Source organism: Haliotis cracherodii, unplaced genomic scaffold, assembly GCF_022045235.1.
Source record: "Haliotis cracherodii isolate W230 unplaced genomic scaffold, xgHalCrac1.p SCAF_21, whole genome shotgun sequence".
Taxonomy (NCBI): Eukaryota; Metazoa; Mollusca; class Gastropoda; order Lepetellida; family Haliotidae; genus Haliotis; species Haliotis cracherodii.
Genome location: NW_027266277.1, coordinates 14881648 through 14904798, shown reverse-complemented (window position 1 = coordinate 14904798; position 23151 = coordinate 14881648). Strand labels below are relative to the sequence as shown.

Here is a 23151-nt window from a genome sequence, read left to right as displayed (position 1 = left end):
GTCAGCACCATGTCCCTGTGTCACTGGGTTTCACCAAAGTGGTAACTGTCTAAGACCTGCATCACTTGTGGTTATTCCCCCTTATTAAGCTGATACGCTGTGATATAACTTGAATACTGTTAATAACGGCGTTGAACCCAAGTCAAGTCACTCTTTAGTTACTCTTAGTTACTCTTTAGTTACTCTTAGTTACTCTTAGTTATTTTAGTTTTCTTAGTTCATGTGTTCATTGCTGTTTGTGTATCACTGTAAGTACATCTACATACCCTGAGTATTGTAATACTGCATTAGTATAGTGAGTTCCAAGTTATCATAATGTGAGTATGAGCGTGTGATTTATTGCTTTCATTTTTTCTGTTAAATAAATCTTTAAATAATAAAGCATAAATAGGTATTTATCCCGCGATATGCCAAGGAGAGGCACGGGCCACCGAGCCGTTGGTGCCCGTGCCTGTAATAAAACAGAAGATGAGATTGGGTTAAATGGCCGAGGGTGTGCAGGTACTAGTGGGCTACTTAGCTGCTAATTGTATATACCAAAAATGCTACCGTTGCCATGGCCACGCGCGTGGCCGACGGCGATTGCAGCTAGCGCTGCTGGCCTGAGACTGCTACCGCTGTCCGGCCCCCACGGTAGCATATTTAAACGCTACCATTGCTTGGCAACTCCCACGTTGCCAAAAGCAGCTCCACGCTGCTGGCCTAAGTCAGACTGCCGCTGCCCGGCCCCAGGTAGCCGGCCAAAGCAGATCACACTGCCCGGCCCCATTAGCAAAACCATTGTGCGGCTCCCGCCGCGGACCCAACTGTCAGCTACCGCTTGACAAGACGACTTCCGCCGCCGGGCCCATATACGTGGCAACTGTTTGCCCCAACGTATGTTATTCTACGATTCCCCGGCTGAAAAGTCGGGAAAGACAAGGTTCCCACTGAGAAGCAGGTAACCCCGGAAAGGTTCCCGCTGAAAAGCAGGTAGCCTTAAGCACGAGTATTAATTTGGAAGCAAGTTAATTTGTTACTAGCAGTGTAGCTCACAAGAACCCCGCCACAAAGCACCAGAGTGCTACCCCACACCCGGAGTGGTGAGTGACTGACAGATAAGCAATAAAGTTTACGACCTGATCCAGCGGGACTGGCCACACCTCTTGTAGCTGGTGTGCGGACCGGAACTGGTGCAAGGCATTGATGCCTGTTTGGTAAGTGGCCCATGTATTAGTAGACAGAGATTGTTGTAGGAGTCTGCCGGCTTCCTGCCTCAGATCAGCCATATGTTGCACGGGATAGGTGTGGGGTTCTGGTCCGCGGCTGGTGCTGCCTCTCGGAAGCGTTTGAGCTGAAACCTCGAGAGAGCATCGGCAATAGTGTTAGCAGTGGAACATACATACTTTGCCTTAAACATAATATTATATCGGAGACACTGCAGGATTAGGCGACGGAGTAGGCTCATCACTCTGGGGGCCTTGGTTGACTGCTTGTTGATTATTGTTACGACGGCTTGGTTGTCGCAGTAAAAGAGGACCTTTTTGTTTGCGAGTTGCTTGCCCCAGATTTGGATGGCCAGTGTGATGGGGAACAGCTCCAGGAGCGTCAAGTCCCGTGTAGTTCCATCCGTCACCCACCGGGGTGGCCATGCGCCGTTAAACCATTTGCCCTGCATGTAGGCCCCAAAGCCGGCGCCACCCGCTGCGTCTGAAAACAGCTGGAGGAAATCGCTGTCCACCCATAGTTGGTCCTGAAACACTGAAATGCCGTTATAACTCGTAAGAAATGTTAACCACATTTGTAGGTCTTCCTTGACCCAGCTGGTAATCCTAATGTGGTGAAATGGTTGCTTACCTTTGCTAAGCAGATCGATTAGCCTGCGGCTGAATGCCCTTGCCATTGGTATAGCCCTGCACATAAAGTTAAGCTTGCCTATGAGGGACTGAAGGGCCCTTTTTGTGACCTTGATGTTACCTGTTGACAGGATGTCTTGGATTTCCCTTGTTGCCTCCTTGATCTTGGGCTCTGGGATTCTGATCTGCATTGCAATGGTGTCGATTTCCAGCCCTAGGAATGTCAGTTTGGTTGTGGGGCCCACCGTCTTGTCGTGCGCAATAGGAACCCCAAGCTGTTCAAGTGTATTCACGCATCCGTTGAGGTTGTCTGAGCAGTGGCTGGTGCCTGCTGTGCCCCCCGTTAGGAAGTCATCCAGGTAATGCATGACCGGACACGTTGGAAGATGCGATTGCATGCACCATTGCAAGAAGGTACTAAACGTTTCAAATATGGCGCAAGATATGGAGCAGCCAAATGGTAAGCATTTATCGAAATAGAACTCACCTTCGAATCTGATGCCTAGCAGCTCGAAATCGGATGGGTGGACTGGTATAATTCTAAAGGCCGACTGAATGTCGAATTTTGCTAGTAATGCTCCCTTTCCCAGTTGTTGCACCATCTGGGTAGCTTCATCAAATCTGGCGTACACAACGGAGCAGGCCTCTGTGTCTATGAAGTCATTTATAGATTTACCCCTGGGATAGGATAGATGGTGAATTAGACGGAATTCCTCCGCATGCTTACCCAGGTGCTGACCATATCCTGGCTGCTTCTTGGGCACCAGGCCTATTGGGGATACTTGGAGGTTGTCTAGGGGGGTGTCCTTGAAGGGGCCCGCCATCCTGCCAAGGTCGACTTCCTTTTGTAGTTTTTGTTTCACGTAGCCTGCCGTATCTTGGTGTGTGGCTGATCGCAAGTTTCGTGCCAGGCGACCCGTGCGGCTTCCCTGGAACTCGAGCTTAAAGCCAAAGCTAAAACCTACCCATAAATAATTTGCATCTCTGTAATTGACCCTAGCATATTGGCGTAACCAGGGTGCCATTTCATTGAGATCCACGGGGGAAGGGGCCATTGAATTTACCTGCCTTGCCGGCTGGTTTTCTGTTAGGAAAGGGCTGATTGGGCTTGTATGGGGTCGGTTGGACCCCATTCCCTCGAAAGCAGGTCCTAGAGCTATGGGAATGTTTGCCACACTTACCGCATTTGTGAGTGTACTTACAGTTGACCCTGCTACAGCCAAATTTATTGAAATCCCAGCATACCTGACTGGCGATGTCCCCCTGTACGCGTGTCATTGCGCCCCGTCCGCCTGATTCTGGTTGTAGTACCGGCTGTGTTACCATGTACTTCAGCCACAACTCCCCGTCGATGTTGTCCCAGCGTCGTGAGGGGTCCCTTGACATTCTGTGTCGGAATTGTTGGTCGTAGGTTGACCAGGCATCCCCCCCGAATCGAAGTGCCGCCGTTCTTATGCTTTCAATGTAGGACAGCAACCCCTGGGTTGTGCGGACCTCGGAGTGCCTACTAACGTAAGTACACATGAAAATGTGGAAAGCTGAAGTCCAGCTTGCCAGGGACAGGCGCTTTGCTTGCTGTTTTATTGGTTTAAAATTACCTTACCTGAGGAGTCATACGCCATGGTAATCGTACCGTCCTCGTGACTTCCCTCGGTGTTTGGTAGTATTGTGCCGAGGTCGACATACTCGCCACGCCAGATTTTTTCCCTCACCTGTTGTTTGACGTGCGCGTCTATTCCGTCCGCACGGAAGGAAAGGGAATCCCCGTATCCAGCGATGTGATTGGCTGGGGCCGCGTCACCGTCGGCCTCGTTGTGCGCATCGGGGATTCTCCCTATGTTGGGCGAAATGGCGGGAGAACTAAAACCGAGCCTTACCTGTTGGTTTGCGCTAACCGGGCCGGGCGCTGAATGTTCCAGCAACTGGAGTATTTTTCCCAGTTGCTCGTTTACCTGGGTAGCCGAGTTGGCAACCTGCGCGGCATTTACAAGCTGCGCCGATTGTACGTTAATTCTGTTGCCACCTTCGATATTTCCGTAATTGGCAGACTCACCATCAGCTGTTGTCTCCTGTACAATGTGTACTCCCGGGGTTTGTCTTCTGGTTGTCCTGGCCTGCTTGGCTCCCCTCACAAGCTTGTGGTTGACGGTTGCTCTTCTCTTGGGAGGCATCACGAAAAGTCGGGGTGGTGAGTTGGTATTCCACAAGCGTAAATTGTCCCGAGGGTGAAGTTCGGGAGTAGAGCGGAATAAATGCGATACGGCGAGTGCTGAAATAGATGGTATTCAAAGCGTAATCGGCGAAACGGTCGCGATTGTGTAAATGCGATACGGCGAGTGTTGGAATAGATGGTATTCAAAGCGTAATCGGCGAAACGTTCGCGACTGGGTACAAAGGAAACGTAAAATGGGAAAGCGATTAGATACAGTGACACACGTGTGTACTTGGGGAAGGGCTGCTCGCGAATGACGGACTAACAAAGGGCGGGATGATGCTTGCGCGGGATTATTCCCCGGGCACGGTGCCGAGTGGTGGCCCGGGGTGATTGAGTTACGAGGGGTGATTGGGTTACAGACGTAATTAGCCCATGGTTTGGATACGCGCGATAAAGTCATTTAGTAGTTAGTACTAAATGTAATTATTAAAATGTAATCATGTAAGTGTTCATGTTCTGACAGCCTGACGACAGACTCAGTGAGCACTACTTTATTGCACTGTTACTAACACATTCCCTCTACCTATGTCGTATTGTGTTGTCTTGTATTCCTGTTTTGTTTCTACATTTAGCCAACATGAATTAGTCCTATTTGGTAAGTAAGTCTCACTTGTCAGTTATCCAACTGCAACCGTTTTCTTTCCACGTGTATTGTTATTACCAATAATAACAACTGCATTTATCTCGCCCTAGCTATATCTTCTTTTGAGTATTTTCTTCTTCTTGTTTTTTTCTTCACTTCATGTAGTTTTTCTTTTTTTTTTTTGGCATTACCTATCTGATACACATTGCCAAATTTAGTTACATCACGTGGTCATAACTACATAAGTCATCATGTGACTATAGTATATACCGTTTTGTTCGTTTGACGGTTTACACATCAGATTTGTGTTATCTTTCACACGATTCGACGGTTTACACATTTGATTTGTGTCTTCTTTCATACGATCCATTCATTTGTTTTGTGTATATGATATACTCATGGTCTTCCCGGAGCACTCTCACTGATTTCTTTCTTCAACCATGGAACTCGAAGAGGAAGAATTGAAGAGCCTACTTACAGTCTTTGCCAAGATGGGGATGTCTCCTAAGGTTGACATCCCTGAGGAACTTGTATTTCAGGTGTCGCACAACAGGAAGGTCCACTTGTGTTAGAGTCTGGAGCGGCTGTACAGACTGAATTCAAGCCTAATACCATGTCAGGGACTGGTATACCACAGCCTCCTGTCGCAACGTACCATCATTTCCCTAAATTACCTTTCTTTAGCGGCGAATCAGGCAAGGATACTCCATATGACCTATGGAGATATGAGGTTGATTGTATCCTACAGTCGGAAACACATACACCTGATATTATTTTGCAGGCAATCCGGAAGTCATTGAAGGGTGAAGCTGCTTTGATTGCCATGAAGCTTGGTCACAAAGCTCATATTGATGAACTTCTGGCAAAGATTAGGTCTGCTTTTGGGACACTCAGGAGGCGAGAGACTCTTATGTCAGAGTTCTACGGTGACACTCAAGGGGAGAATGAAGACGTCTCTGCATGGGGTTGCCGACTGGAGAATCTCATTTTTCAGATTTCTTCACAGCGTCCACTCAGCTTGAGTGAACAGGACGATATGTTGAGGAGCAAGATGTGGGATGGACTTAAGCCTGCTTTGAAGAGTTTAGCTGCCCACAAATATGATGTCATCACTCATTTTGATGAGCTCCGTTTGTGCTTGAGGGAGATCGAGTTTGACCTGGACCGTGGAAAGATGTGCTGAAGAACAAGAAGTCTGCAACTGTGAAGATGGCTTCTGCCTCTGAATCTTCTGCACCTGCTACGAGGAAGGAAGTGTTAGACTTGCAGGCCATAATGAAAGACATCAAGACTGAGTTAGCAGAGTTGAAGGAACATCATCAACATTCAGCACAGGTGTTCCAGCAATACCGTTCTCCCAGTGCTCAAGGATCTTGGAACTCTTGGAAGGGGAGTAAACAGACTGGTCCTTATGACACTCAGACATCAGGTGGTTTCAATCAGCCAGGATACTCTACCCAGAAACCATACCCATCTCAACAAGTGCCTTTACGTCAACACCTTCTACCACCACAGCCTGCACCTGTACCTCCTTCTATGCCACAAGGATACCGAAGACATGGACAGGACTCAAATCATCGAGAGCCTCCTACATGCTTCAGATGTGGATGTCCTGGACATATTGCTATAGGCTGCAGTGTTCGACTGGACCACTCAAGGCGTCCTTTAAACTTGGACAGGCCTATGGGAAGGGGTCACCCCTAGGCTCATTCAGACACCCCACATCAAGTAAGGTACCGGATGAGTTAATAGATCATGCAAATGAGGTCAACATAGAAATTGAAGGTGTGCCTGCCAACGCTTTGCTCTGTTTCAATTATTTCTGAATCTTTTTACAGGGAACATTTGCATACTATTCCTATTGAACCTCTCTGTGGTATCTTAGACATAGAGTGTGCTGGAGGAAAACAACTTCCTTATCTTGGATATGTGAGAGTAGGTGTGTCCATTACGAGGATCCTGTATCTTGTTTATTACTGGTAGTCCCTGATACAAGATACAATTCAAGAGTTCCAGCCCTTCTTGGAACTAATGTGTTGAGCTGTTTGCTTGATGACTGCAGGACCCTCCATGGACAAAGGTTTCTCCAGAAAGCCGCCTTACACACTCCTTGGTATCTGGCTTACAGGACCATAGTGTTGCGTGATAAGGAACTTATAAGGAATGGAAGTTGTCTTGGCTTGGTAAAGAGTACAGAGGACAAGAGTTTGATCATCCCTCCTAACAGCAACGTAAAGATTAAAGGACGGGTTACCAAGGGAATGACATCCCCGGGGGGGTGTGCTCTGTTACAGCCAACAGCACATGCTTCATTACCAGATGACCTTGACATTGCCCCTACCTTCATCACTTATGACAGCTCAAGGCGAGACACAGTTGATGTTCACATCTCCAACATAACAATGCGGACTGTTGTCATTCCTCCTAGAGCATTGTTGTGTGAAGTACAGCCTGTGACTATACAGAAGCCTCCCACTGGTCAACCTGTTGAACCAGAGGATCTAATGGATCAAGTGGAGATTGACAAGACAGATCTGACTAGACAGCAGTTAGGACAAGGACTTGATGTCATTATGCGTTTTGCTGACATATTCTCCAAGCATGATGAGGATATTGGACACAGTAGCATGGTGCATCACAGGATTGATTTAGTTGATGACACTCCATTCAAACAGCGACACAGAAGAATACCACCATCCATGTATGATAAAGTCCGGAACCATCTACAAATTCTTTTGTCAGCTGGAATCATCAGGAAGTCTCACAGTCCTTGGGCGTCTAATGTAGTCTTAGTTCGCAAAGGCAATGGACAGCTGAGGATCTGTATAGATTATCGCGAACATAACAATCGGACCATAAAGGACTCATATGCTCTGCCGCGGATTGAGGAATTATTAGACTGTTTGGGAGGTAATAAATTCTTCTCCGTCTTGGACATGAAGAGCGGATATCATCAAGTTGAGGTCGAAGAAGACCATAAACAACGGACAGCTTTCACTGTAGGACCTCTTGAATTTTTTGAATATAATCGGATGCCATTTGGACTCTCAAATGCGCCAGCGACATATCAACGCCTTATGGAGCAGTGCCTGGAAGGTCTACATCTTAATATATGTTTCATATATCTTGGTGACCTGATAATATTTTCCAGAACCTATGAAGAGCATGTTGAGAGACTACAGCTTGTGTTTGGGAGACTTCAGGAATGTGGCTTAGAACTTGCAGCTAAGAAGTGTAAGTTCTTCAAGAGGAAAGTCAGATATGTTGGATATATCGTCTCCGAACAGGGAATTGAAGCTGATCCAGAGAAACTTGACAAAGTCAAGAACTGGCCTAGACCTACCACACCAGAAGAAGTCAGAAAATTTCTTGGGTTTGCCGGCTACTACCGGAAGTTTATTAAGGATTTTTCCAAAATAGCGAAACCTTTATCAGAACTGATGCCCAAGTCTGCTTCAAAGAAACCACGACGACCACCCACAGATGTCAACTGGATATGGGATGAAGATCAGGAATATGCCTTCACTGAACTGAAGAATCGTCTCTCCATCCCACCAGTACTTGGATACGCTGACTACTCAAAGCCATTTGAACTACACACAGATGCCAGTGGTCATGGATTGGGTGCAGTGCTGTATCAACCTCAGGAAGGGAAGTCACGGGTCATTGCCTATGCAAGTAGAGGACTAAGCCGATCTGAGAGAAACTACTCAGCACACAAGCTTGAATTCTTGTGTCTGAAGTGGGCTATCTCGGAGAAGTTCCACGACTACTTGTATGGACATGAATTTTTGGTCGTCACCGACAACAACCCTTTGACCTATGTGTTAACAAGTGCTCGACTGGATGCAACTGGACATCGATGGCTAGCGTCTCTATCCAGTTATAACTTTAGCCTCAAGTATTGACCTGGAAAAGCCAATACTGATGCTGATGCTCTGTCACGTCTACCAGAGAAGAACACAGATGAAATGGAACAGATTTCAAGGGATTCTGTTGAAGCCATTTGTAACTCTGTACATATCACCAACTTAGTGGAAAGTTTGTGTCTATCCGCTGATGTTGTTGATCATGAAGATCTGGATTTGACGGGTGACAGATGTGACCAGAATGCCAGGGATTGGAGACACACACAAGCTAAAGACCAAATACTTGTGGAGATCATAGACCACTTGCGGAATGGGACAAGACCAGACAGAACTCAGTTTCTACGGGACCAAGAGATGACTACTCTGCTTAAAAGCTACAAACAGTTCAAGCTCAAAAGAGGAGTTTTATACAGAGTCACCAATGTCAATGGAGCTGATCACGAACAGTTGGTTCTTCCATCTAGATGTCGCACTGCGGCTATGAGGAGTTTACATGAGAATGTTGGCAGAGACAGGACAATGTCACTATTGAGAGATAGATTCTACTGGCCAGGAATGTCTCGTGATGTTGAAACTCACCTGCATAATTGCGAGAGATGTTTGAAGAGAAAAACACCAACCAACATCAGAGCCCCATTGATAAGTATTGAGACAACAGAACCTCTGGAACTTGTTTGCATGGATTTTCTTACCTTAGAACCATCAAAAGGAGGAGTAGAACATGTTTTGGTTGTGACTGATCACTTTACTCGTTATGCACAAGCATACCCAACCAAGAACATGACTGCTAAGACAACAGCTGAGACTTTCTTTTCGAACTTCATAGTTCATTACGGTCTACCAAAGAGAATTCACTCGGATCAGGGAGCCAACTTCACCAGCAAGATAATGCAAGAGTTATGCCAGTTATTGAACATCGACAAGTCCCGCACAACACCTTACCATCCAATGGGCAATGGGATGTGTGAGCAATTTAATCGTACCCTATGCGACATGCTTGGCACTCTTGATCAGGACAGGAAGAAGAATTTGAAGGCTCATGTTGGACCACTCGTCCATGCCTACAACTGTACCCGCCACGAATCAACATCAACAGCGCCATTCTATTTGATCTTCGGGAGACACCCTAGACTACCTGTGGATTAAGCTTTTGGCTTGGACATAGAGACACAAGGTACCAAGTCCACCACCGAGTACACCAAGTCATTGAAAGATCGCCTCAGACAAGCCTATGAGCTAGCTACTACAGCAGCAATGAAATCACGATCCAAGCAGAAGATTGACTATGATCACAGAGCCAGAGCAGCCATGTTAGAGCCAGGAGACCGGGTCTTAGTGAAGATCGTTGCCTTTGAAGGTAGGCATAAGTTAGCTGACAAGTGGGAGGAAGATGTTTATGTCGTGCTACGCCGACCCAACCCATCCATACCAGTCTTTGAAGTTGGTAAGGAAAATGGTGAGGGGCGGAAGAGAATTTTGCATCGTAACCTCCTGCTGCCAGTTGGTTCCTTGCCTAGCCTTGGTGTGCCAATACCTAAACCAAGACGAGGACACTGCCAGTAGCACCAGTAGCTAGGTCAACAGAAAACAACAAAGATGATTCATCGGATGAGGATACTGTTGTTGAGTATGCCCACCCTCCACAAGCTTCAGTGTCCACTGATACACCAGTGGATGGGCCAACTGAAGAGGAACCATCAGAGACTGTATCTGAAGGAGATGGAACTCCTATTGCAGAGGGGGAGGAAGAGCCAACTGAGGATGCTGTTCAGCATGTTGAGCAGATTCGTGAAGAAGATGGCGCTACTGGGACAGATCATGACGATGACAATGACAACGAAGAAAGAGAGCAACAGCCAACTCCAGAGATAACCACTCCCGTTCCACGTCCACGGCAGTCTACTAGGACCCGGACACAGCCGAAATGGATGAAGAGTGGAGAGTTTGCTCTCTCTGCAGTTGCAGATCGGGACTGGCGTAAGCGAGCCAACTATCTCAGCTCACTTCAAGCTGACGCATTGTTCCGAGAACAGCAGCACCGACTTTCTGATGCCATCTTGGATCTTGTCACTGGCAAGGTAAAGTGACGTGGACGTCATTTTTCGATGGAGGGAAGTATGTGGTCGATGTAGTTTTTGTATATATTTGTTTTAATTTCATTTTAGGTTTTTACGTATATTTATCATATATAACTAGTTGTCCGTTTCAGTCAGCTATAACAAAGTGTATCTGACCTGTCTTACCTACTAACTTCCCCATGGCCAGAAGCTTCATTTGCTGATTGGCCAAGCTAACACCTATTGTTAAACTGCATGCTTTGATTACACTGCATACTCTCTCAGCACATAAACTGACAGAACTGCACAGACCAGCAAAGTGTAAAGAGACAATATTAAATCAGGTGAGTTAAATGGTTATAATCTCTATCCTATGTTGTATTTAAATAATACAGTATGTTTAACGTGTTATATGAAGTAAACTAAATGTATGTAATGTAACCTAAATGTTGATTATGTCTAAATATTTAAATCTGCTTAAGATAAGCTAAAAACCCATACTTTATCAATGAAATTTATTTAATGTTAAATAGTGTTTTAGTCTATGTATTGTTTATTCAGATAATCTATGGTGTTGCCATACGTGTGGCAGTTGGATCCACACCCTTGTATCACTCACAGGGTATGCATTGTGTTATTTATATTTGTCTAAGACTTACAATGTAATCTAATTGTGATGACCACATTTAATGTAAGATCATGTCATTAATTTCTGTCTTAAAGTATTGTATATGTTGATGCAGAATGTGTAAGCGTTATGTGTATATATTATAGTCAAAAGAAAGTCAAGGCGTTATCTCCCTTGAATGTCGGTATTGTTGATCATGTATATTACTGTATATGTTCTGGTATAATCGTTTAAGGTTAAGTCTATCTTATGTTTAATGGATGACTGATATATGTAAATATTTACTTGTAATAAGCCTATGCTATGTATCTAGCATTAATGATAATGTTTAACTTAGTATTTATTGTGTAAGTATGTGTTTCAGGGTGTATGATATATAGATCCTTATCACACTCAACGCATCGCAATAAAGACCTCAACCCCGTAGTATGTGTTTGTTCGCTCTTAAAAGACATACACTAAACTGCTACATAATGATTTTAATAAAGGAGTGTCATGTGCACGCTTATTTCGTCTACATATCAATCTGGCAGCAGCATTCTGCACACGTTGCAGTTTGCTACATAGATCATGTTTGATATTAATAAGCAGACTGTTAGCATAGTCCAACCTGGATAGGATATGTGATATCACGAGCTGATGTGCCGCATCGTAGGGAATATCAACTCCATCAACAGTCAAGAATGATTCGGATATTGATGCAACAGATCGGATACTCCTAGTGAGTATGACCTCGGTCTTATCAGGGTTCAGCTTCAGACGATTCTGTGCCATCCATGTCTGGATCGCAGATGTGCACATTCGCAATTCTGCTATCACCTGTGCTGCGTCACCAGGTGTGAAGTCTTTCAGGAGCTGATTATCATCAGCATAACCATGACGACTAGTGTCAAAAGTGTCTGTAAATTTGCCTAACTGAGAAATATAAATCACAAACAACATAGGTCCCAATACAGAACCCTGGGGGACACTATAACAGTCAGTCAGTCAGTGAGTGAGTGTGGTTTAACGTCGCTTTTAACAGTATTACAGTTATATCGTGGAGTGTCAGCTTAATGTGGGAGGAAAGCCCGAAGAGATGCAGGTCTCAGACGTTTACCACTTCGGTGAAACCCACGAGCACGGGTATGGTGCTGACAAACCTAGAAACATAATTGGGGCGAATCGGGATACGAACCCACAATCATAGGTTTCTGGCGTGTCCAAAGGGACGCAACTCTGCACACAGCGAATCGCGGCGCCTTAGACGACTGGGCCACCCGTGCCCCCGACACCAAAACAAAGGACTGAATCTTCAGATGACATGCCATCAATCAAAACAGCCTGCTTTCTGTTACACAAGTATGATGTAAACCAAGCAAGTGCAACATCTGTTATACTAAGATTAGACTCAAGACGACGTAGTAGCCTGCTATGGTCTATGTTGTCAAATGCCGCTGATAAATCAAGAAGGACAAGAAGTCCTACCTTGCCCTTATCAGCATCTGCCAGCAGATCATTCATGACTCTCAGACGACAAGTTTCTGTTGGGTGAGCTGGCCTGTAAGCCGATTGGAACTTATCATATAAGTCATCATCATCATTATCATCATCATCATCATCATCATTTCCAATGATGCATTTTGCATTACACTTGCATAGACATAGCTATGGTACACGACACTGAGTCTGTAGTAGGAAATGTATACAAGTCCTTCACACTTGAGAGAGAAACTATTTAGTAGTTTAGATAGGATGTATCACCAAACTACCAAACCGAATTACCCGGACTTTCATACCAACAAGTCTACTGTTTGATAAATATAACCAAGAATGTAGAGGTTGTCCAAAGACACATCCGGGACTCTATTATCATATGGAAATGAATAGTTTTCATAGACTGGTTGGAACAACAGCTACTGCCCAGTCCAAACAACACGGTGTCACTGTCATGGAGACCCCAACCCTATTTATCCCATCTGGGCAAACTGTGAAGGGTTTATGGCAAAGACATAAAGCAACATTCAAACTCACACTTGTCAAAGGGTTGATCAACTCAGGCTTTGCAAGAATTACACCAGCAAAAGGCTGAAAATTACGTTTTAAGTGAGTGAGTGAGTTGGGTTTAACGCCACTTTTAACAGTATTCCAGTTATATCGCGGCTTGACAGCTTCATGTGGGTGGAAAGCCTGAAGTGATGCAGGTCTCAGACGTTTACCACTTCGGTGAAACCCACGAGCACGGGTATGGTGCTGACAAACCTAGAAACATCATTGGCGCAAACCGGGATTTGAACACACAATTACAGGTTTCTGGTGTGCCCAAGGGACGCAACTCTGGACAGCGAATCGCGGCGCCTTAGACGACTGGGACAACGTTGCCCCTCACGTTTTGACATAGTACGTCTTTTTCGCCAAGGTGACGGAGCAGATGTCAACCTTTGTTGCACTAGTTATCACACCATTTAATGATATTCCAGATTCAGGTTCATAACAATCAGCAGTGCAGGTGTGTCGGGGCCGTGTAATAAACTAAAAAGAACTCTCTACGTGATTCATTCGTTATATTGAACGAGCAAAACGATGGTTATACAATAATCAACGACACTAAAAGTTAAATGAGTGAGTGAGTTGGGTTTAACGCCAATTTTAACAGTATTCCAGTTATATCGTGGCGTGTCAGCTTCATGTGGGAGAAAAGCCTGAAGGGATGCAGGTCTCAGACGTTTACCACATCGGTGAAACCCACGAGCACGGGTATGGTGCTGACAAACCTAGAAACATAAACGGGGCGAATTATAGGTTTCTCGCGTGCCCAGGGGACGCAGCGCTGCACAGCGAATCGCGGCGTCTTGGACGACTGGGCCACCCGTGCCCCTGTAAGTTTCGAAGCGTGTTGTTATCTCTGAAGTAATTCAAATGCACTATTACTGTGAATAGGAATGAAGGAGCCCTCTTTCGATATGTCAGGGATTCTATGAAACAACATACTTATTTTAAAAGTGTTTAAGTGAATAACACAATGGTGGTGCGCAGAACCTTATCGCTGATACATGGGTACAACAGCTCCTTGACTTCATCGCATGGTATCTGGCAAGGACAAAAACGTTTAGGTATACCTGGTTGCCTCTTTCTGTTTGGCCTTCTTCGGCAGGGAACCGTATCGTTCATCCATTCATCCCATCTGCGAGGGATTTGTTATCAGCATAAATATTATGGCTATTATTAATATGGAAAGAAACATCTTAGCTCCATTTTAGCTGTTTAAATAGTGTTTTTTTCAGTAGACGCCACCACGTTTCACTACTTCAGAAATTGGTGCTGTGGGGTAGCCTCGTGACAAAACCTTACTTAGAAAACACGGACCCCACTCAACCAACCAGCATACATAAGGTAATGGAGAAGTGATAGCAACAAAACTGACTTATTCCGCCAAAGTATTGATGTCGAACAAATAAATAACTCACCAAGTCAGCCCACACGGCGCGTTTCCAATAATCTGGCCCATTTTCCGTAAACAATCTTGGAGACAGCAAATCGCACGTGTTAACTGGCGCTGCGCATGCACCATTTTAGAAGCTGCAGAGTCAAAGCTGTGTACAGTAGTAAAACTGATAAAACATGGTTCGGAAATGAATGTAAAAAGGCAAGAAAAATGATGTGTAACAAAGCTAAACGTCGTTTTAAGAAAAATAATACAGAAAGAAATTAGAGTGTCTACCGACAGCATATGAAAATATAATAACCAACTGACCGAAGCGTTTTGCAAAAAACATTTGGGAGAATATGAAACAAACAACGTATAACATTGCGTATGACATTGCGAGCTTCTTTGACTGTTCAAAAAATAAATGAGAACCCCCATACAAGACGAAGATAATTTCAATGATTACATTTTAAATGAAATGTACATCTTTGCAGTATTTTGAATGACGATATCACTACCGACGAAATAATAGAGGCAGCAAAGGATCTCAAACGGAACAAAGCAGCTTGTCTCGGTAATGTAGAAAACAACTATATCATTGACAGTGTCGAATATAAGCTCCTTTGAATAGTGATTTTTTTTTAATCTGGTATTCGCCTCTGGTATTATCCCTCAATCATGGGAAATAAAACCAATTTAGAAACATAGAGGTGATCCATCTGACCAAATTCATAAAGACCCATAACATTGCTTCGGTAGGTTATTTGCAAGTATCCTAAATGACCGATTGAAATTCGGTTTAGAAGAAAATGATCTTTAATATCAGCGCAAGCTGGCTTTAGAAACAACTTTTCATCGACAGATAATGTATTTGTTATTCATATGTTAACACAATTTTTTAAACTCGAAAGACAAAACTGTAGGACTGGTCTTTGGACTAAAATGTTAAAAACAGGTATAAAGGGAAGATTTTTTAATTGGGTTAAAAATATGTACATATGAATACAAAAATATTTGGTAAAATCAAATAATACATTATCCGAGTATTTCCCACGTGAATCAGGTGTACAACCAGGTTGGTTGGTTGGCTGATTGTTTGACGCCAGACTTTGCAATATTCCAGCTATATGACGGCTGTCTGTAAATAATCGAGTCTGGACCAGACAATCCAGTGATTGACATCATGAGCATCGATCCACGCACTCGGAATTGATGACATGCATCAACCAAGTCAGCGAACCTGACCACCCGATACCGTTGGTGGCCTTTTACGACAAGCATAGTCGCCTTTTACGGAAAGCAGTGGTTGCTGAAGACCTATTCTACCCCGGATGTTCATAGGTCTGTATAACCAGGGACAAATCTTTTTCCCATTTGTTTTCTGGAATCAATTTAATCGACAACGAATGCGAAGGATTAAATATCGACTGCTTAACGGAGAATGAGACCCGGGTTTGGATACATTTGATATTACTCCTAAATGCTGTCCCCAAGGTCTACAAAACTCACAAGATGTGTTTCAAATATATTGTTTAAGGTGAAAGCTAAACATAACTATATGTTAACATAAAAAGTTTTAGTTTTTGGAGGTGGACCCTGGAAATAGTAGATGACATACATATCTATGAATACAATTCCATAGAAACAGAAGCTCTGATGGAAGTGAAACGAAAGCGATGTACTCTTTATTAAAAAGAGCTAGAAATGTAAACCTACCACTCGATTGTCATCTGACTGAAGTTAATATTATGGTTGCTCCAATCATTTTATATATTCACACGCAAAAGAAACGCAAGTATGCAGTATACATGTTATTTATTTTCAACAGTAAAGACAAGAAATACTAACAGGGCAAGATTGACAAAAAAAATTGACTGAAGACAGTTCAATGGATTAAAAGGCAGATGACATGAAAAATAATTTCATATGTTAAGGGCTTACACAGTTTCGGGTCAATACCCAAAATGTCAGTCAATACCTGGTGTGACCACCATTAGCATTGATCACTGCCACACATCTCCTGTACATTGAGTGGATCAGACGATTTATGAAGGCCCTAGGGATCCTCCTGCACACATCCAGAGCAGCTGTGCTTAGTTCATCGGAAGTTGTAGGGACTGGGCGCACATTGTGCAGACGCCTTTTAACCTCATCCAACAAGTGTTCGATGGGGTTCAGATCAGGGCTGAGGGCTGGCCACGGTAGAACACGGATGTTGTGTTGTTGCAGAAAGGGCATGGTAGCTCTGGCAACATGGGGACGAGCGTTGTCCTGCTGGAAAATGTGTTGATGTTGTGCAAAAAATGGAACAACGTGGGGTCTGATCACTTGGTCGATATACCGCTGAGCACTGACGCCGTATCCCCGACCTTGACCAACATTCAGAAAGCACATTGGTCCAAGTCTCGCATTAAGTCCAATCCCTGCCCATATCATGATGCTAGGTCCACACCATGGATCCCTTTCCACATCGTTTCTGTCAGCGAAACGATCACCTCGACGCCGCCAAATTCTGACTCTTCCGTCTGCATGGGAGACACAAAAGCGACTTTCATAAGACACTGTGCCCACTGAAGTCGTGCTTGTCGATGCCGTGGTTGGAGAACAGGACGACGTGCTGGTCGGCGACACCTGAGATTGTTGGAACGGAGACGTCCTATCACAGGGTTCCGGCTAATGTGACGATTATGTGTTCCTATGGTCTGTCGAGCACTTTCACTTGCAATTAGGAACAGAAGTCGATGGTGTTAACCTGTAATCTGCCGAGGACTACCGCTCCGAGGAAGGTCATCTGTGGTCTGTGTAGCATTGTATCGATGCAGGAGACGGTAAATTGTGGCTATGTTAACGTTGAAATGACGGGCAACATCTTTGACAGACTCTCCAGCGTGGCATTGTTGACCAAGGAGTTATACCCACTACAGTTCGTGACAGTTCGTGCATTTTCGATTTCGCGAGAAATGGGTGCATGATACCTACATAGTCATTGAAATGGTGCGTTTTGGCGATTCGTTTTTTATGTTGCGTTTTTACACGGGGCTGCAAAAATGCAATCAAAAATATTGAGAACACCATCAGGCTAAAACTCGTATCAATTTATGGTTCCGTGTTTGTTACCTATTTGCTTAAAACCACTTGCGTTTCTTTTGCGTGTGAGTATATATACTGAACAACAAAAGTTCCTGTGACATTGAATAAGATTTAATGTAAAGTTATGTTTTTTACCAAATCTGAAACAATTTCGGTTTGCAACAGATAAAAGACTCCTGTAAGTGTTCAAATGGTTTAATTTGCCATACTGACTTCAGAAAATGCGTGATTTCATAAAGAACATGATCATGCCAAAATGTCAATTTACAAATCAGTAGCGTGTGTGTCGACCTCTGGCTGCGATGCAAGCAACACATCTTCGTCTGATGGAATGAACCAGGAGTCGCACAAAGTCCTGTGGGATATCAGTCCTTATCTGATGGAGTAAAAGGGGACAAACAGGATCGGGTGGTCAGACTCGGTTGATGCATGTCATCAATCCCAATTGCGTGGACAGATGCTCATGATAATAATCACTGGATTGTCTTGTCCAGACTCAGTTATTTACAGACCGCCGCCATATAGCTGGAATAGTGCTGAGTGCCGCGTCAAACAACAAACCAAACATATCTGCTGGAGCATGTTTCGAAGTACCTGGAGTGTCTGTAGAACACGTTGTTGACGTCGAAGGCGCCGATCCATCTCATCCCACATGTGCTCGATTGGTGAGAGATCAGGGGAGCGAGCCGGCCAGGGGATGACATTCACGTTGTTTTGGTGAAGAGAATCCTGAACAAGTCGAGCAATATTAGGCCGGGCGTTGTCATGTTGAAAGGTATTGCCTGGGTCGTGACGACGCAAAAGCGGTAGAACAACAGAGCCGATGATCTCATCGCAGTAGTGCTGTCCATTGAGATTTCCCTCTACCACTTTCAAACGGGTCCCCTGTCTTGCTGTAAGCCCACCCCATACCATAACGCTGTTGCCCCCGAACCGATCTTCTTCCATGACACAATGATTGACGTAACGTTCACCTCGACGTCGGTACACTCGAATCCGTCCATCGCTGTGGCTGAATTGAAAACGAGACTCGTCAGTGAATAGAGCATGTCCCCGCTGCATGGCCGTCCAGCGTAGACGCTGTCTGCACCACTGTAGACGTGCTTGACGGCGGTTTCCTGTCAAAATGGGACGTCGTGCGGGTCTTCTGGCGACAATCCCAGCACACCTCAGGCGACGACGTACAGTTTGTGTCGATATTCGTCGAAGGTCAGGGATGCTTCTTGCAGTCACTGTTGCTGGTTGGAATCGATTTCGTAGGTGTGTTATTCGAATCCAGTTGTCTTGTCGATTATTGGTTACGCGTGGCCTGCCACTCCGAGGATGGTCTCTGACTGCATTCGTCTGTTGCCAACGTTGCCATAAACACCAAATGGTGTTTCTGTCAACGCGTATGTTGACGGGGAATTAGCTGTTGGGGGAATAAAGGACAAAATCGATATCACCCTCCCGGAACGTTTTATGCACAACATGTAAACAGTAAACAGCAATCACACAATGAGCGGAATACCTGCTATGACAAGACAAACACAGCGATGAGCGGACCTTCCATCTCAGGCATACAAAAGGTGAGCGGAGCTCCAGCTCACCTCAGGGCGTTTCCTACGAGCGGCAAATCCTGCTCCAGGTCGTCCCTATGCCAGCACTCAGAATACCAAGCCTGACTAACACCGTAGTAACTGTGTAAGGGTAGCACATATATAGTACTGAACAACAATGGAAATACAATGACGTTGCTCTGGACATGGGACTTCCGGGGGTGACGTACCGACACAACTCAGGGGATGAACAATTAAGACAATAAATGTCACACTATAAATAACAGTAATTAACGGGAAGTGATAAAGTAGCCCAGTTTGGCTGTTAGTCAATATACAATGAAATGTTGGTGAGGATTAACAACGGGGATTAGCGCCTAAAACGTAATGACATTTAAGTTATGGAGACATGGCTACAGGGTAATTTGCTCTTGGAGTCAAATGTCGCTATGACATTTCTGTGGACGTTAAATTGTCTTGCAACATCACGTTGACTCGATCCTGCTTCAAGCATACCAATGGCTCGCAGACGCTCATTTTCGTACAGGCGTGGCATTTCATAATGTTGAATAATTGCGTAATTTTGTTGTTTTCCTGAGTGGTTGTTGTTAGCACGATGCTAAACAATGCATATGGAATCCCCATAACGCACATGTTTTTTATACCCATTCTTTGGTAGTGAAATGCATGGGGCTTGCATAAAAGTCAACTTCTGCATGAAATGCATGCTTTTCTGTAGTAGTTGCGTTTTTGTGACTTGATCCCATACAAGTACTACAATATTGAAAACCAAACTTTACTTGTTTAAAAATACTATAAAATATTGGTGTCACAGGAACTTTTGTTGTTGAGTATAGTTCACATGTATGGGGGTTTGAAAAGTTAGACGTAATAAATTGGGCGGCAAAAGAAGGTATAGGTCGAGTTCCATCATCAATAAAAAAATAACAAGAAGAGGTTTTGTTGTGAATTATAATATAATCTAGGGAGGGGTAGCAAATGATTGATAAACCACAGTTTTGAATGAAATTGTGCAATCACAGGTTATGTAAGCTCAAGGTAAACAATGGTGGGGTAAGAAATTTCGTTTTCAAAAGTTTCAAATGTCACCAAAACATTGTCAGACACACTACAAGTTCATTGTCGACACAGTTCCCTTCAATAGCGTGTATGACCTCCAGCTGCCTCAATGCATGCTGTGATACGCGGCCTCATCGATGATGTCAGTCTTCTGATGACGTGGACAGGAATCCGTTGCCATTCGTTTCTCAGGGCCTGCTGCAATTCTTGTCTGTTGACAGGAGGCTGATGGCGTGCTCTAATCCATGAGCCCTGAGTCTCCTGGCCACTGTCTGTCGACTAACCCTTCGACCTAAGGCATTTGTCGCCGATGACGCCACTGTCAGAAAGCGATTTCGGAGGTGCAAGGTACACAAGTACCGGTCATCATGGGGCGTGGTCACCCTGGGTCTGCCTGGGTCTGCCTGGGTCAGCAGTCTGCCCTGTCTGTCTGTAACGTTGCATCAAGTTGGTAACAGCAACACGGGAGCAACCGAAGGTTCGTGCAATATGGGCGTGGGTGGCTCCCATCTGTACCATACCCAAGGCTCGTTCACGTTGTTCGAGTGTGAGTCGTGGCATTTATTTTGTGTTTTTCTATCACTGTGGATGTCTGACTTGCTGTTGCAATCGTTTCATATCCTTACCCGCACGTGCATTTGCAGTTGTCCGTGGTGCAAGTGTTTTTCACTTTTTCGCGTGTTATCTAGCAAACATGTAACAGACGATTAACATTTTCTGATACACTATTGTTGTATTTAGGTTATGTGTTTTAGATAGACTTAATCGAAACAAAAATATACTTTGTCTGAAATTAATATTTTCAGTTGGTAAAGTTTCTATTGGACGTCATTTTATTTCTAGGTTGGTTAGCACCATACCCATGTTCGTGGGTTTCACCGAATTGATAAAACGTCTGAGACCTGCATGCATCACTTCGGGCTTTCCTCCCTGACACGCCGCGATATAACTGGAATACTGTTAAGAACGGCGTTAAACCCAACTCACTCATGTACTTCAAATCCTAGTTTGCCCGCTGAGACAGGCCGATGAAAGGATATACGAAGACAAGAAAGTCAGCTCTGTGATTCACTTTCAGTAGATGATCTTTTCAGTTGCGGAGCTAGTAGTTGTGTACATCGGTGTAGAACCACTCAGGATTATGGAACCAAGATGGCGGCACATCCGTTTCCGGTCACGTGACCTGCGCAGTGCATGATGGGTACCTGCGCGCGCCTCCAAGATGGCGTCACTTCCGTTTCCGGTGGCGTGCGCCTCCAAGATGGCGGCGCTGCCGTTTCCGGTGGCGTGCGCATCCAAGAGGGCGGCACTTCCGTGTCCGGTCGCGCACGCCTACAAGAGGGTGTTGCCTCCGTTTCCGGGGAGAAGGAGGGGGAAACCCGGAGAAGCGCCCGTAAAAGGTGAACGGGATCGACATTGAAAGAAGCGCGTCAAAAATCGTTTGTTGTTGTTGTTGTTGTTCTAAACATAGACGGGGTGGCGGTGGTGAAGGGAGGGAGGGAGGGTGGTGGTGGTGGTGGTGGTGGTGGTGGTGAAGGGAGGGAGGGAGGGAGGGAGGGAGGGAGGAGGTGGGGGTGGGTTCACGGTGTGTGGGGACGGGGTGGGAGGGTCGTCAAAGCAAAGGAGGAAAGTTGTCTTTCGGGAGAGATGGGTGGCCCTGAAAAGGGCCGTTGGAAAACAAACTGGAAACAAGCTGGACAAGGGTTGTCTCCTTGATTACATTACTTTCCTTGATCTCGATACTAGATAATAATACGGACCACCCCAACAGTCGGGTATGAATAGTTTGTTGTAATGCTGACATAGCCTCAGACTTGTTCTTAAACCAGTGTGGGCTCTGCGATAGGATCGTCTCCGATTCACCCCGTGGGTAGCCCACTATTGTCCACGAATAGACTTTCATCCTCCGCTGGCATTGTTGACTGTTGGTCTGGTTGATCTCTCCTACGGTGCTCGACTGTGACAGTGTGCGTGGCTTCGCTCTTTTTATAGGAGAGGCACTGACACCCTGCTTCCTGATTGGTTGAAAACGCATCGTGCTGATGGGTTCTTTCCGACAGTTGGTCTGAGCCCCTGGTTTTCTAAATCGGACCGACCGTTGTGTTTCTTTTTTTCATAAGAAATTGTATGGGTCATGGGAGAGATCCGAAGAAAAAAATAACAGATAAAAGAGAAAGGTCATGCTTGAAAGGATCAGTTGCCTGGTGTCAGTCAGCCAGAACACAGGATGGCATCACATGATGATGAAGAGGTCATGACCAGCCCTTTGACCCTACGCCATCCTTTTACGATGTTCATTGCGGGACCCACGGGATCAGGAAAAAGTTCCTTTGTGAAATCATGTATGGAGCAGATGCATCGCCCCGAGGTGTTGTATACGTCACCCCATCGCATCGTGTGGGTGTACAGCGAATGGCAACCGCTTCATCATGAACTGGAAGAGATGGCAGACCGCTTAGGGGTCGCTCTTGAGTTTGTCCACAGCATGAAAGAAGCGGATCGTGCCTTGCCCGAAAAAGGGGTGGCCCCACATTGGCTGGTCATCGATGATTTGCTGGGGGACAATACGAAAGAAGAAGAAACCGAAGTACTGCGATGGTTCACCAAGAAAAGTCATCACCGAAACACATCTGTGCTGTATCTCACTCAGAACTTGTTTGCTCAATCGCCGCAACATCGCACCATCAGTCTGAATGCTCACTACATGGTCCTCTTTAAAAATCCGAGAGATGCATCGCAGATCGACAGTCTGGCTCGCCAGGTGTTTCCAGGCAAAGTTCCTTTTCTGCGTGAAGCCTATGAAGACGCTACCCGAGAGCCTTACACTTACCTGTTCTTGGACTTGAAGCC

At 45.1% G+C, this 23151-nt stretch overlaps 1 protein-coding gene and 1 pseudogene across 1 annotated transcript; both read right to left on the bottom strand.

The window, feature by feature from the left end:
* Window positions 1-1083: 1083 nt before the first annotated feature.
* Window positions 1084-3056, bottom strand: LOC139470955 (uncharacterized). The gene has a single exon (XM_071253277.1). The coding sequence runs from the start codon at window positions 2966-2968 to the stop codon at window positions 1256-1258; it is 1713 nt and encodes a 570-aa protein (XP_071109378.1). The 5' UTR covers window positions 2969-3056; the 3' UTR covers window positions 1084-1255.
* A 390-nt stretch (window positions 3057-3446) lies between these two features.
* On the bottom strand, window positions 3447-4440 carry LOC139470956 (uncharacterized; annotated as a pseudogene).
* Window positions 4441-23151: the final 18711 nt, after the last annotated feature.

Bases quoted from the DNA above. Each gene is read 5' to 3' on its own strand.
- LOC139470955 (XM_071253277.1), bottom strand. From the start codon at position 2,968: ATGGGGTCCAACCGACCCCATACAAGCCCAATCAGCCCTTTCCTAACA.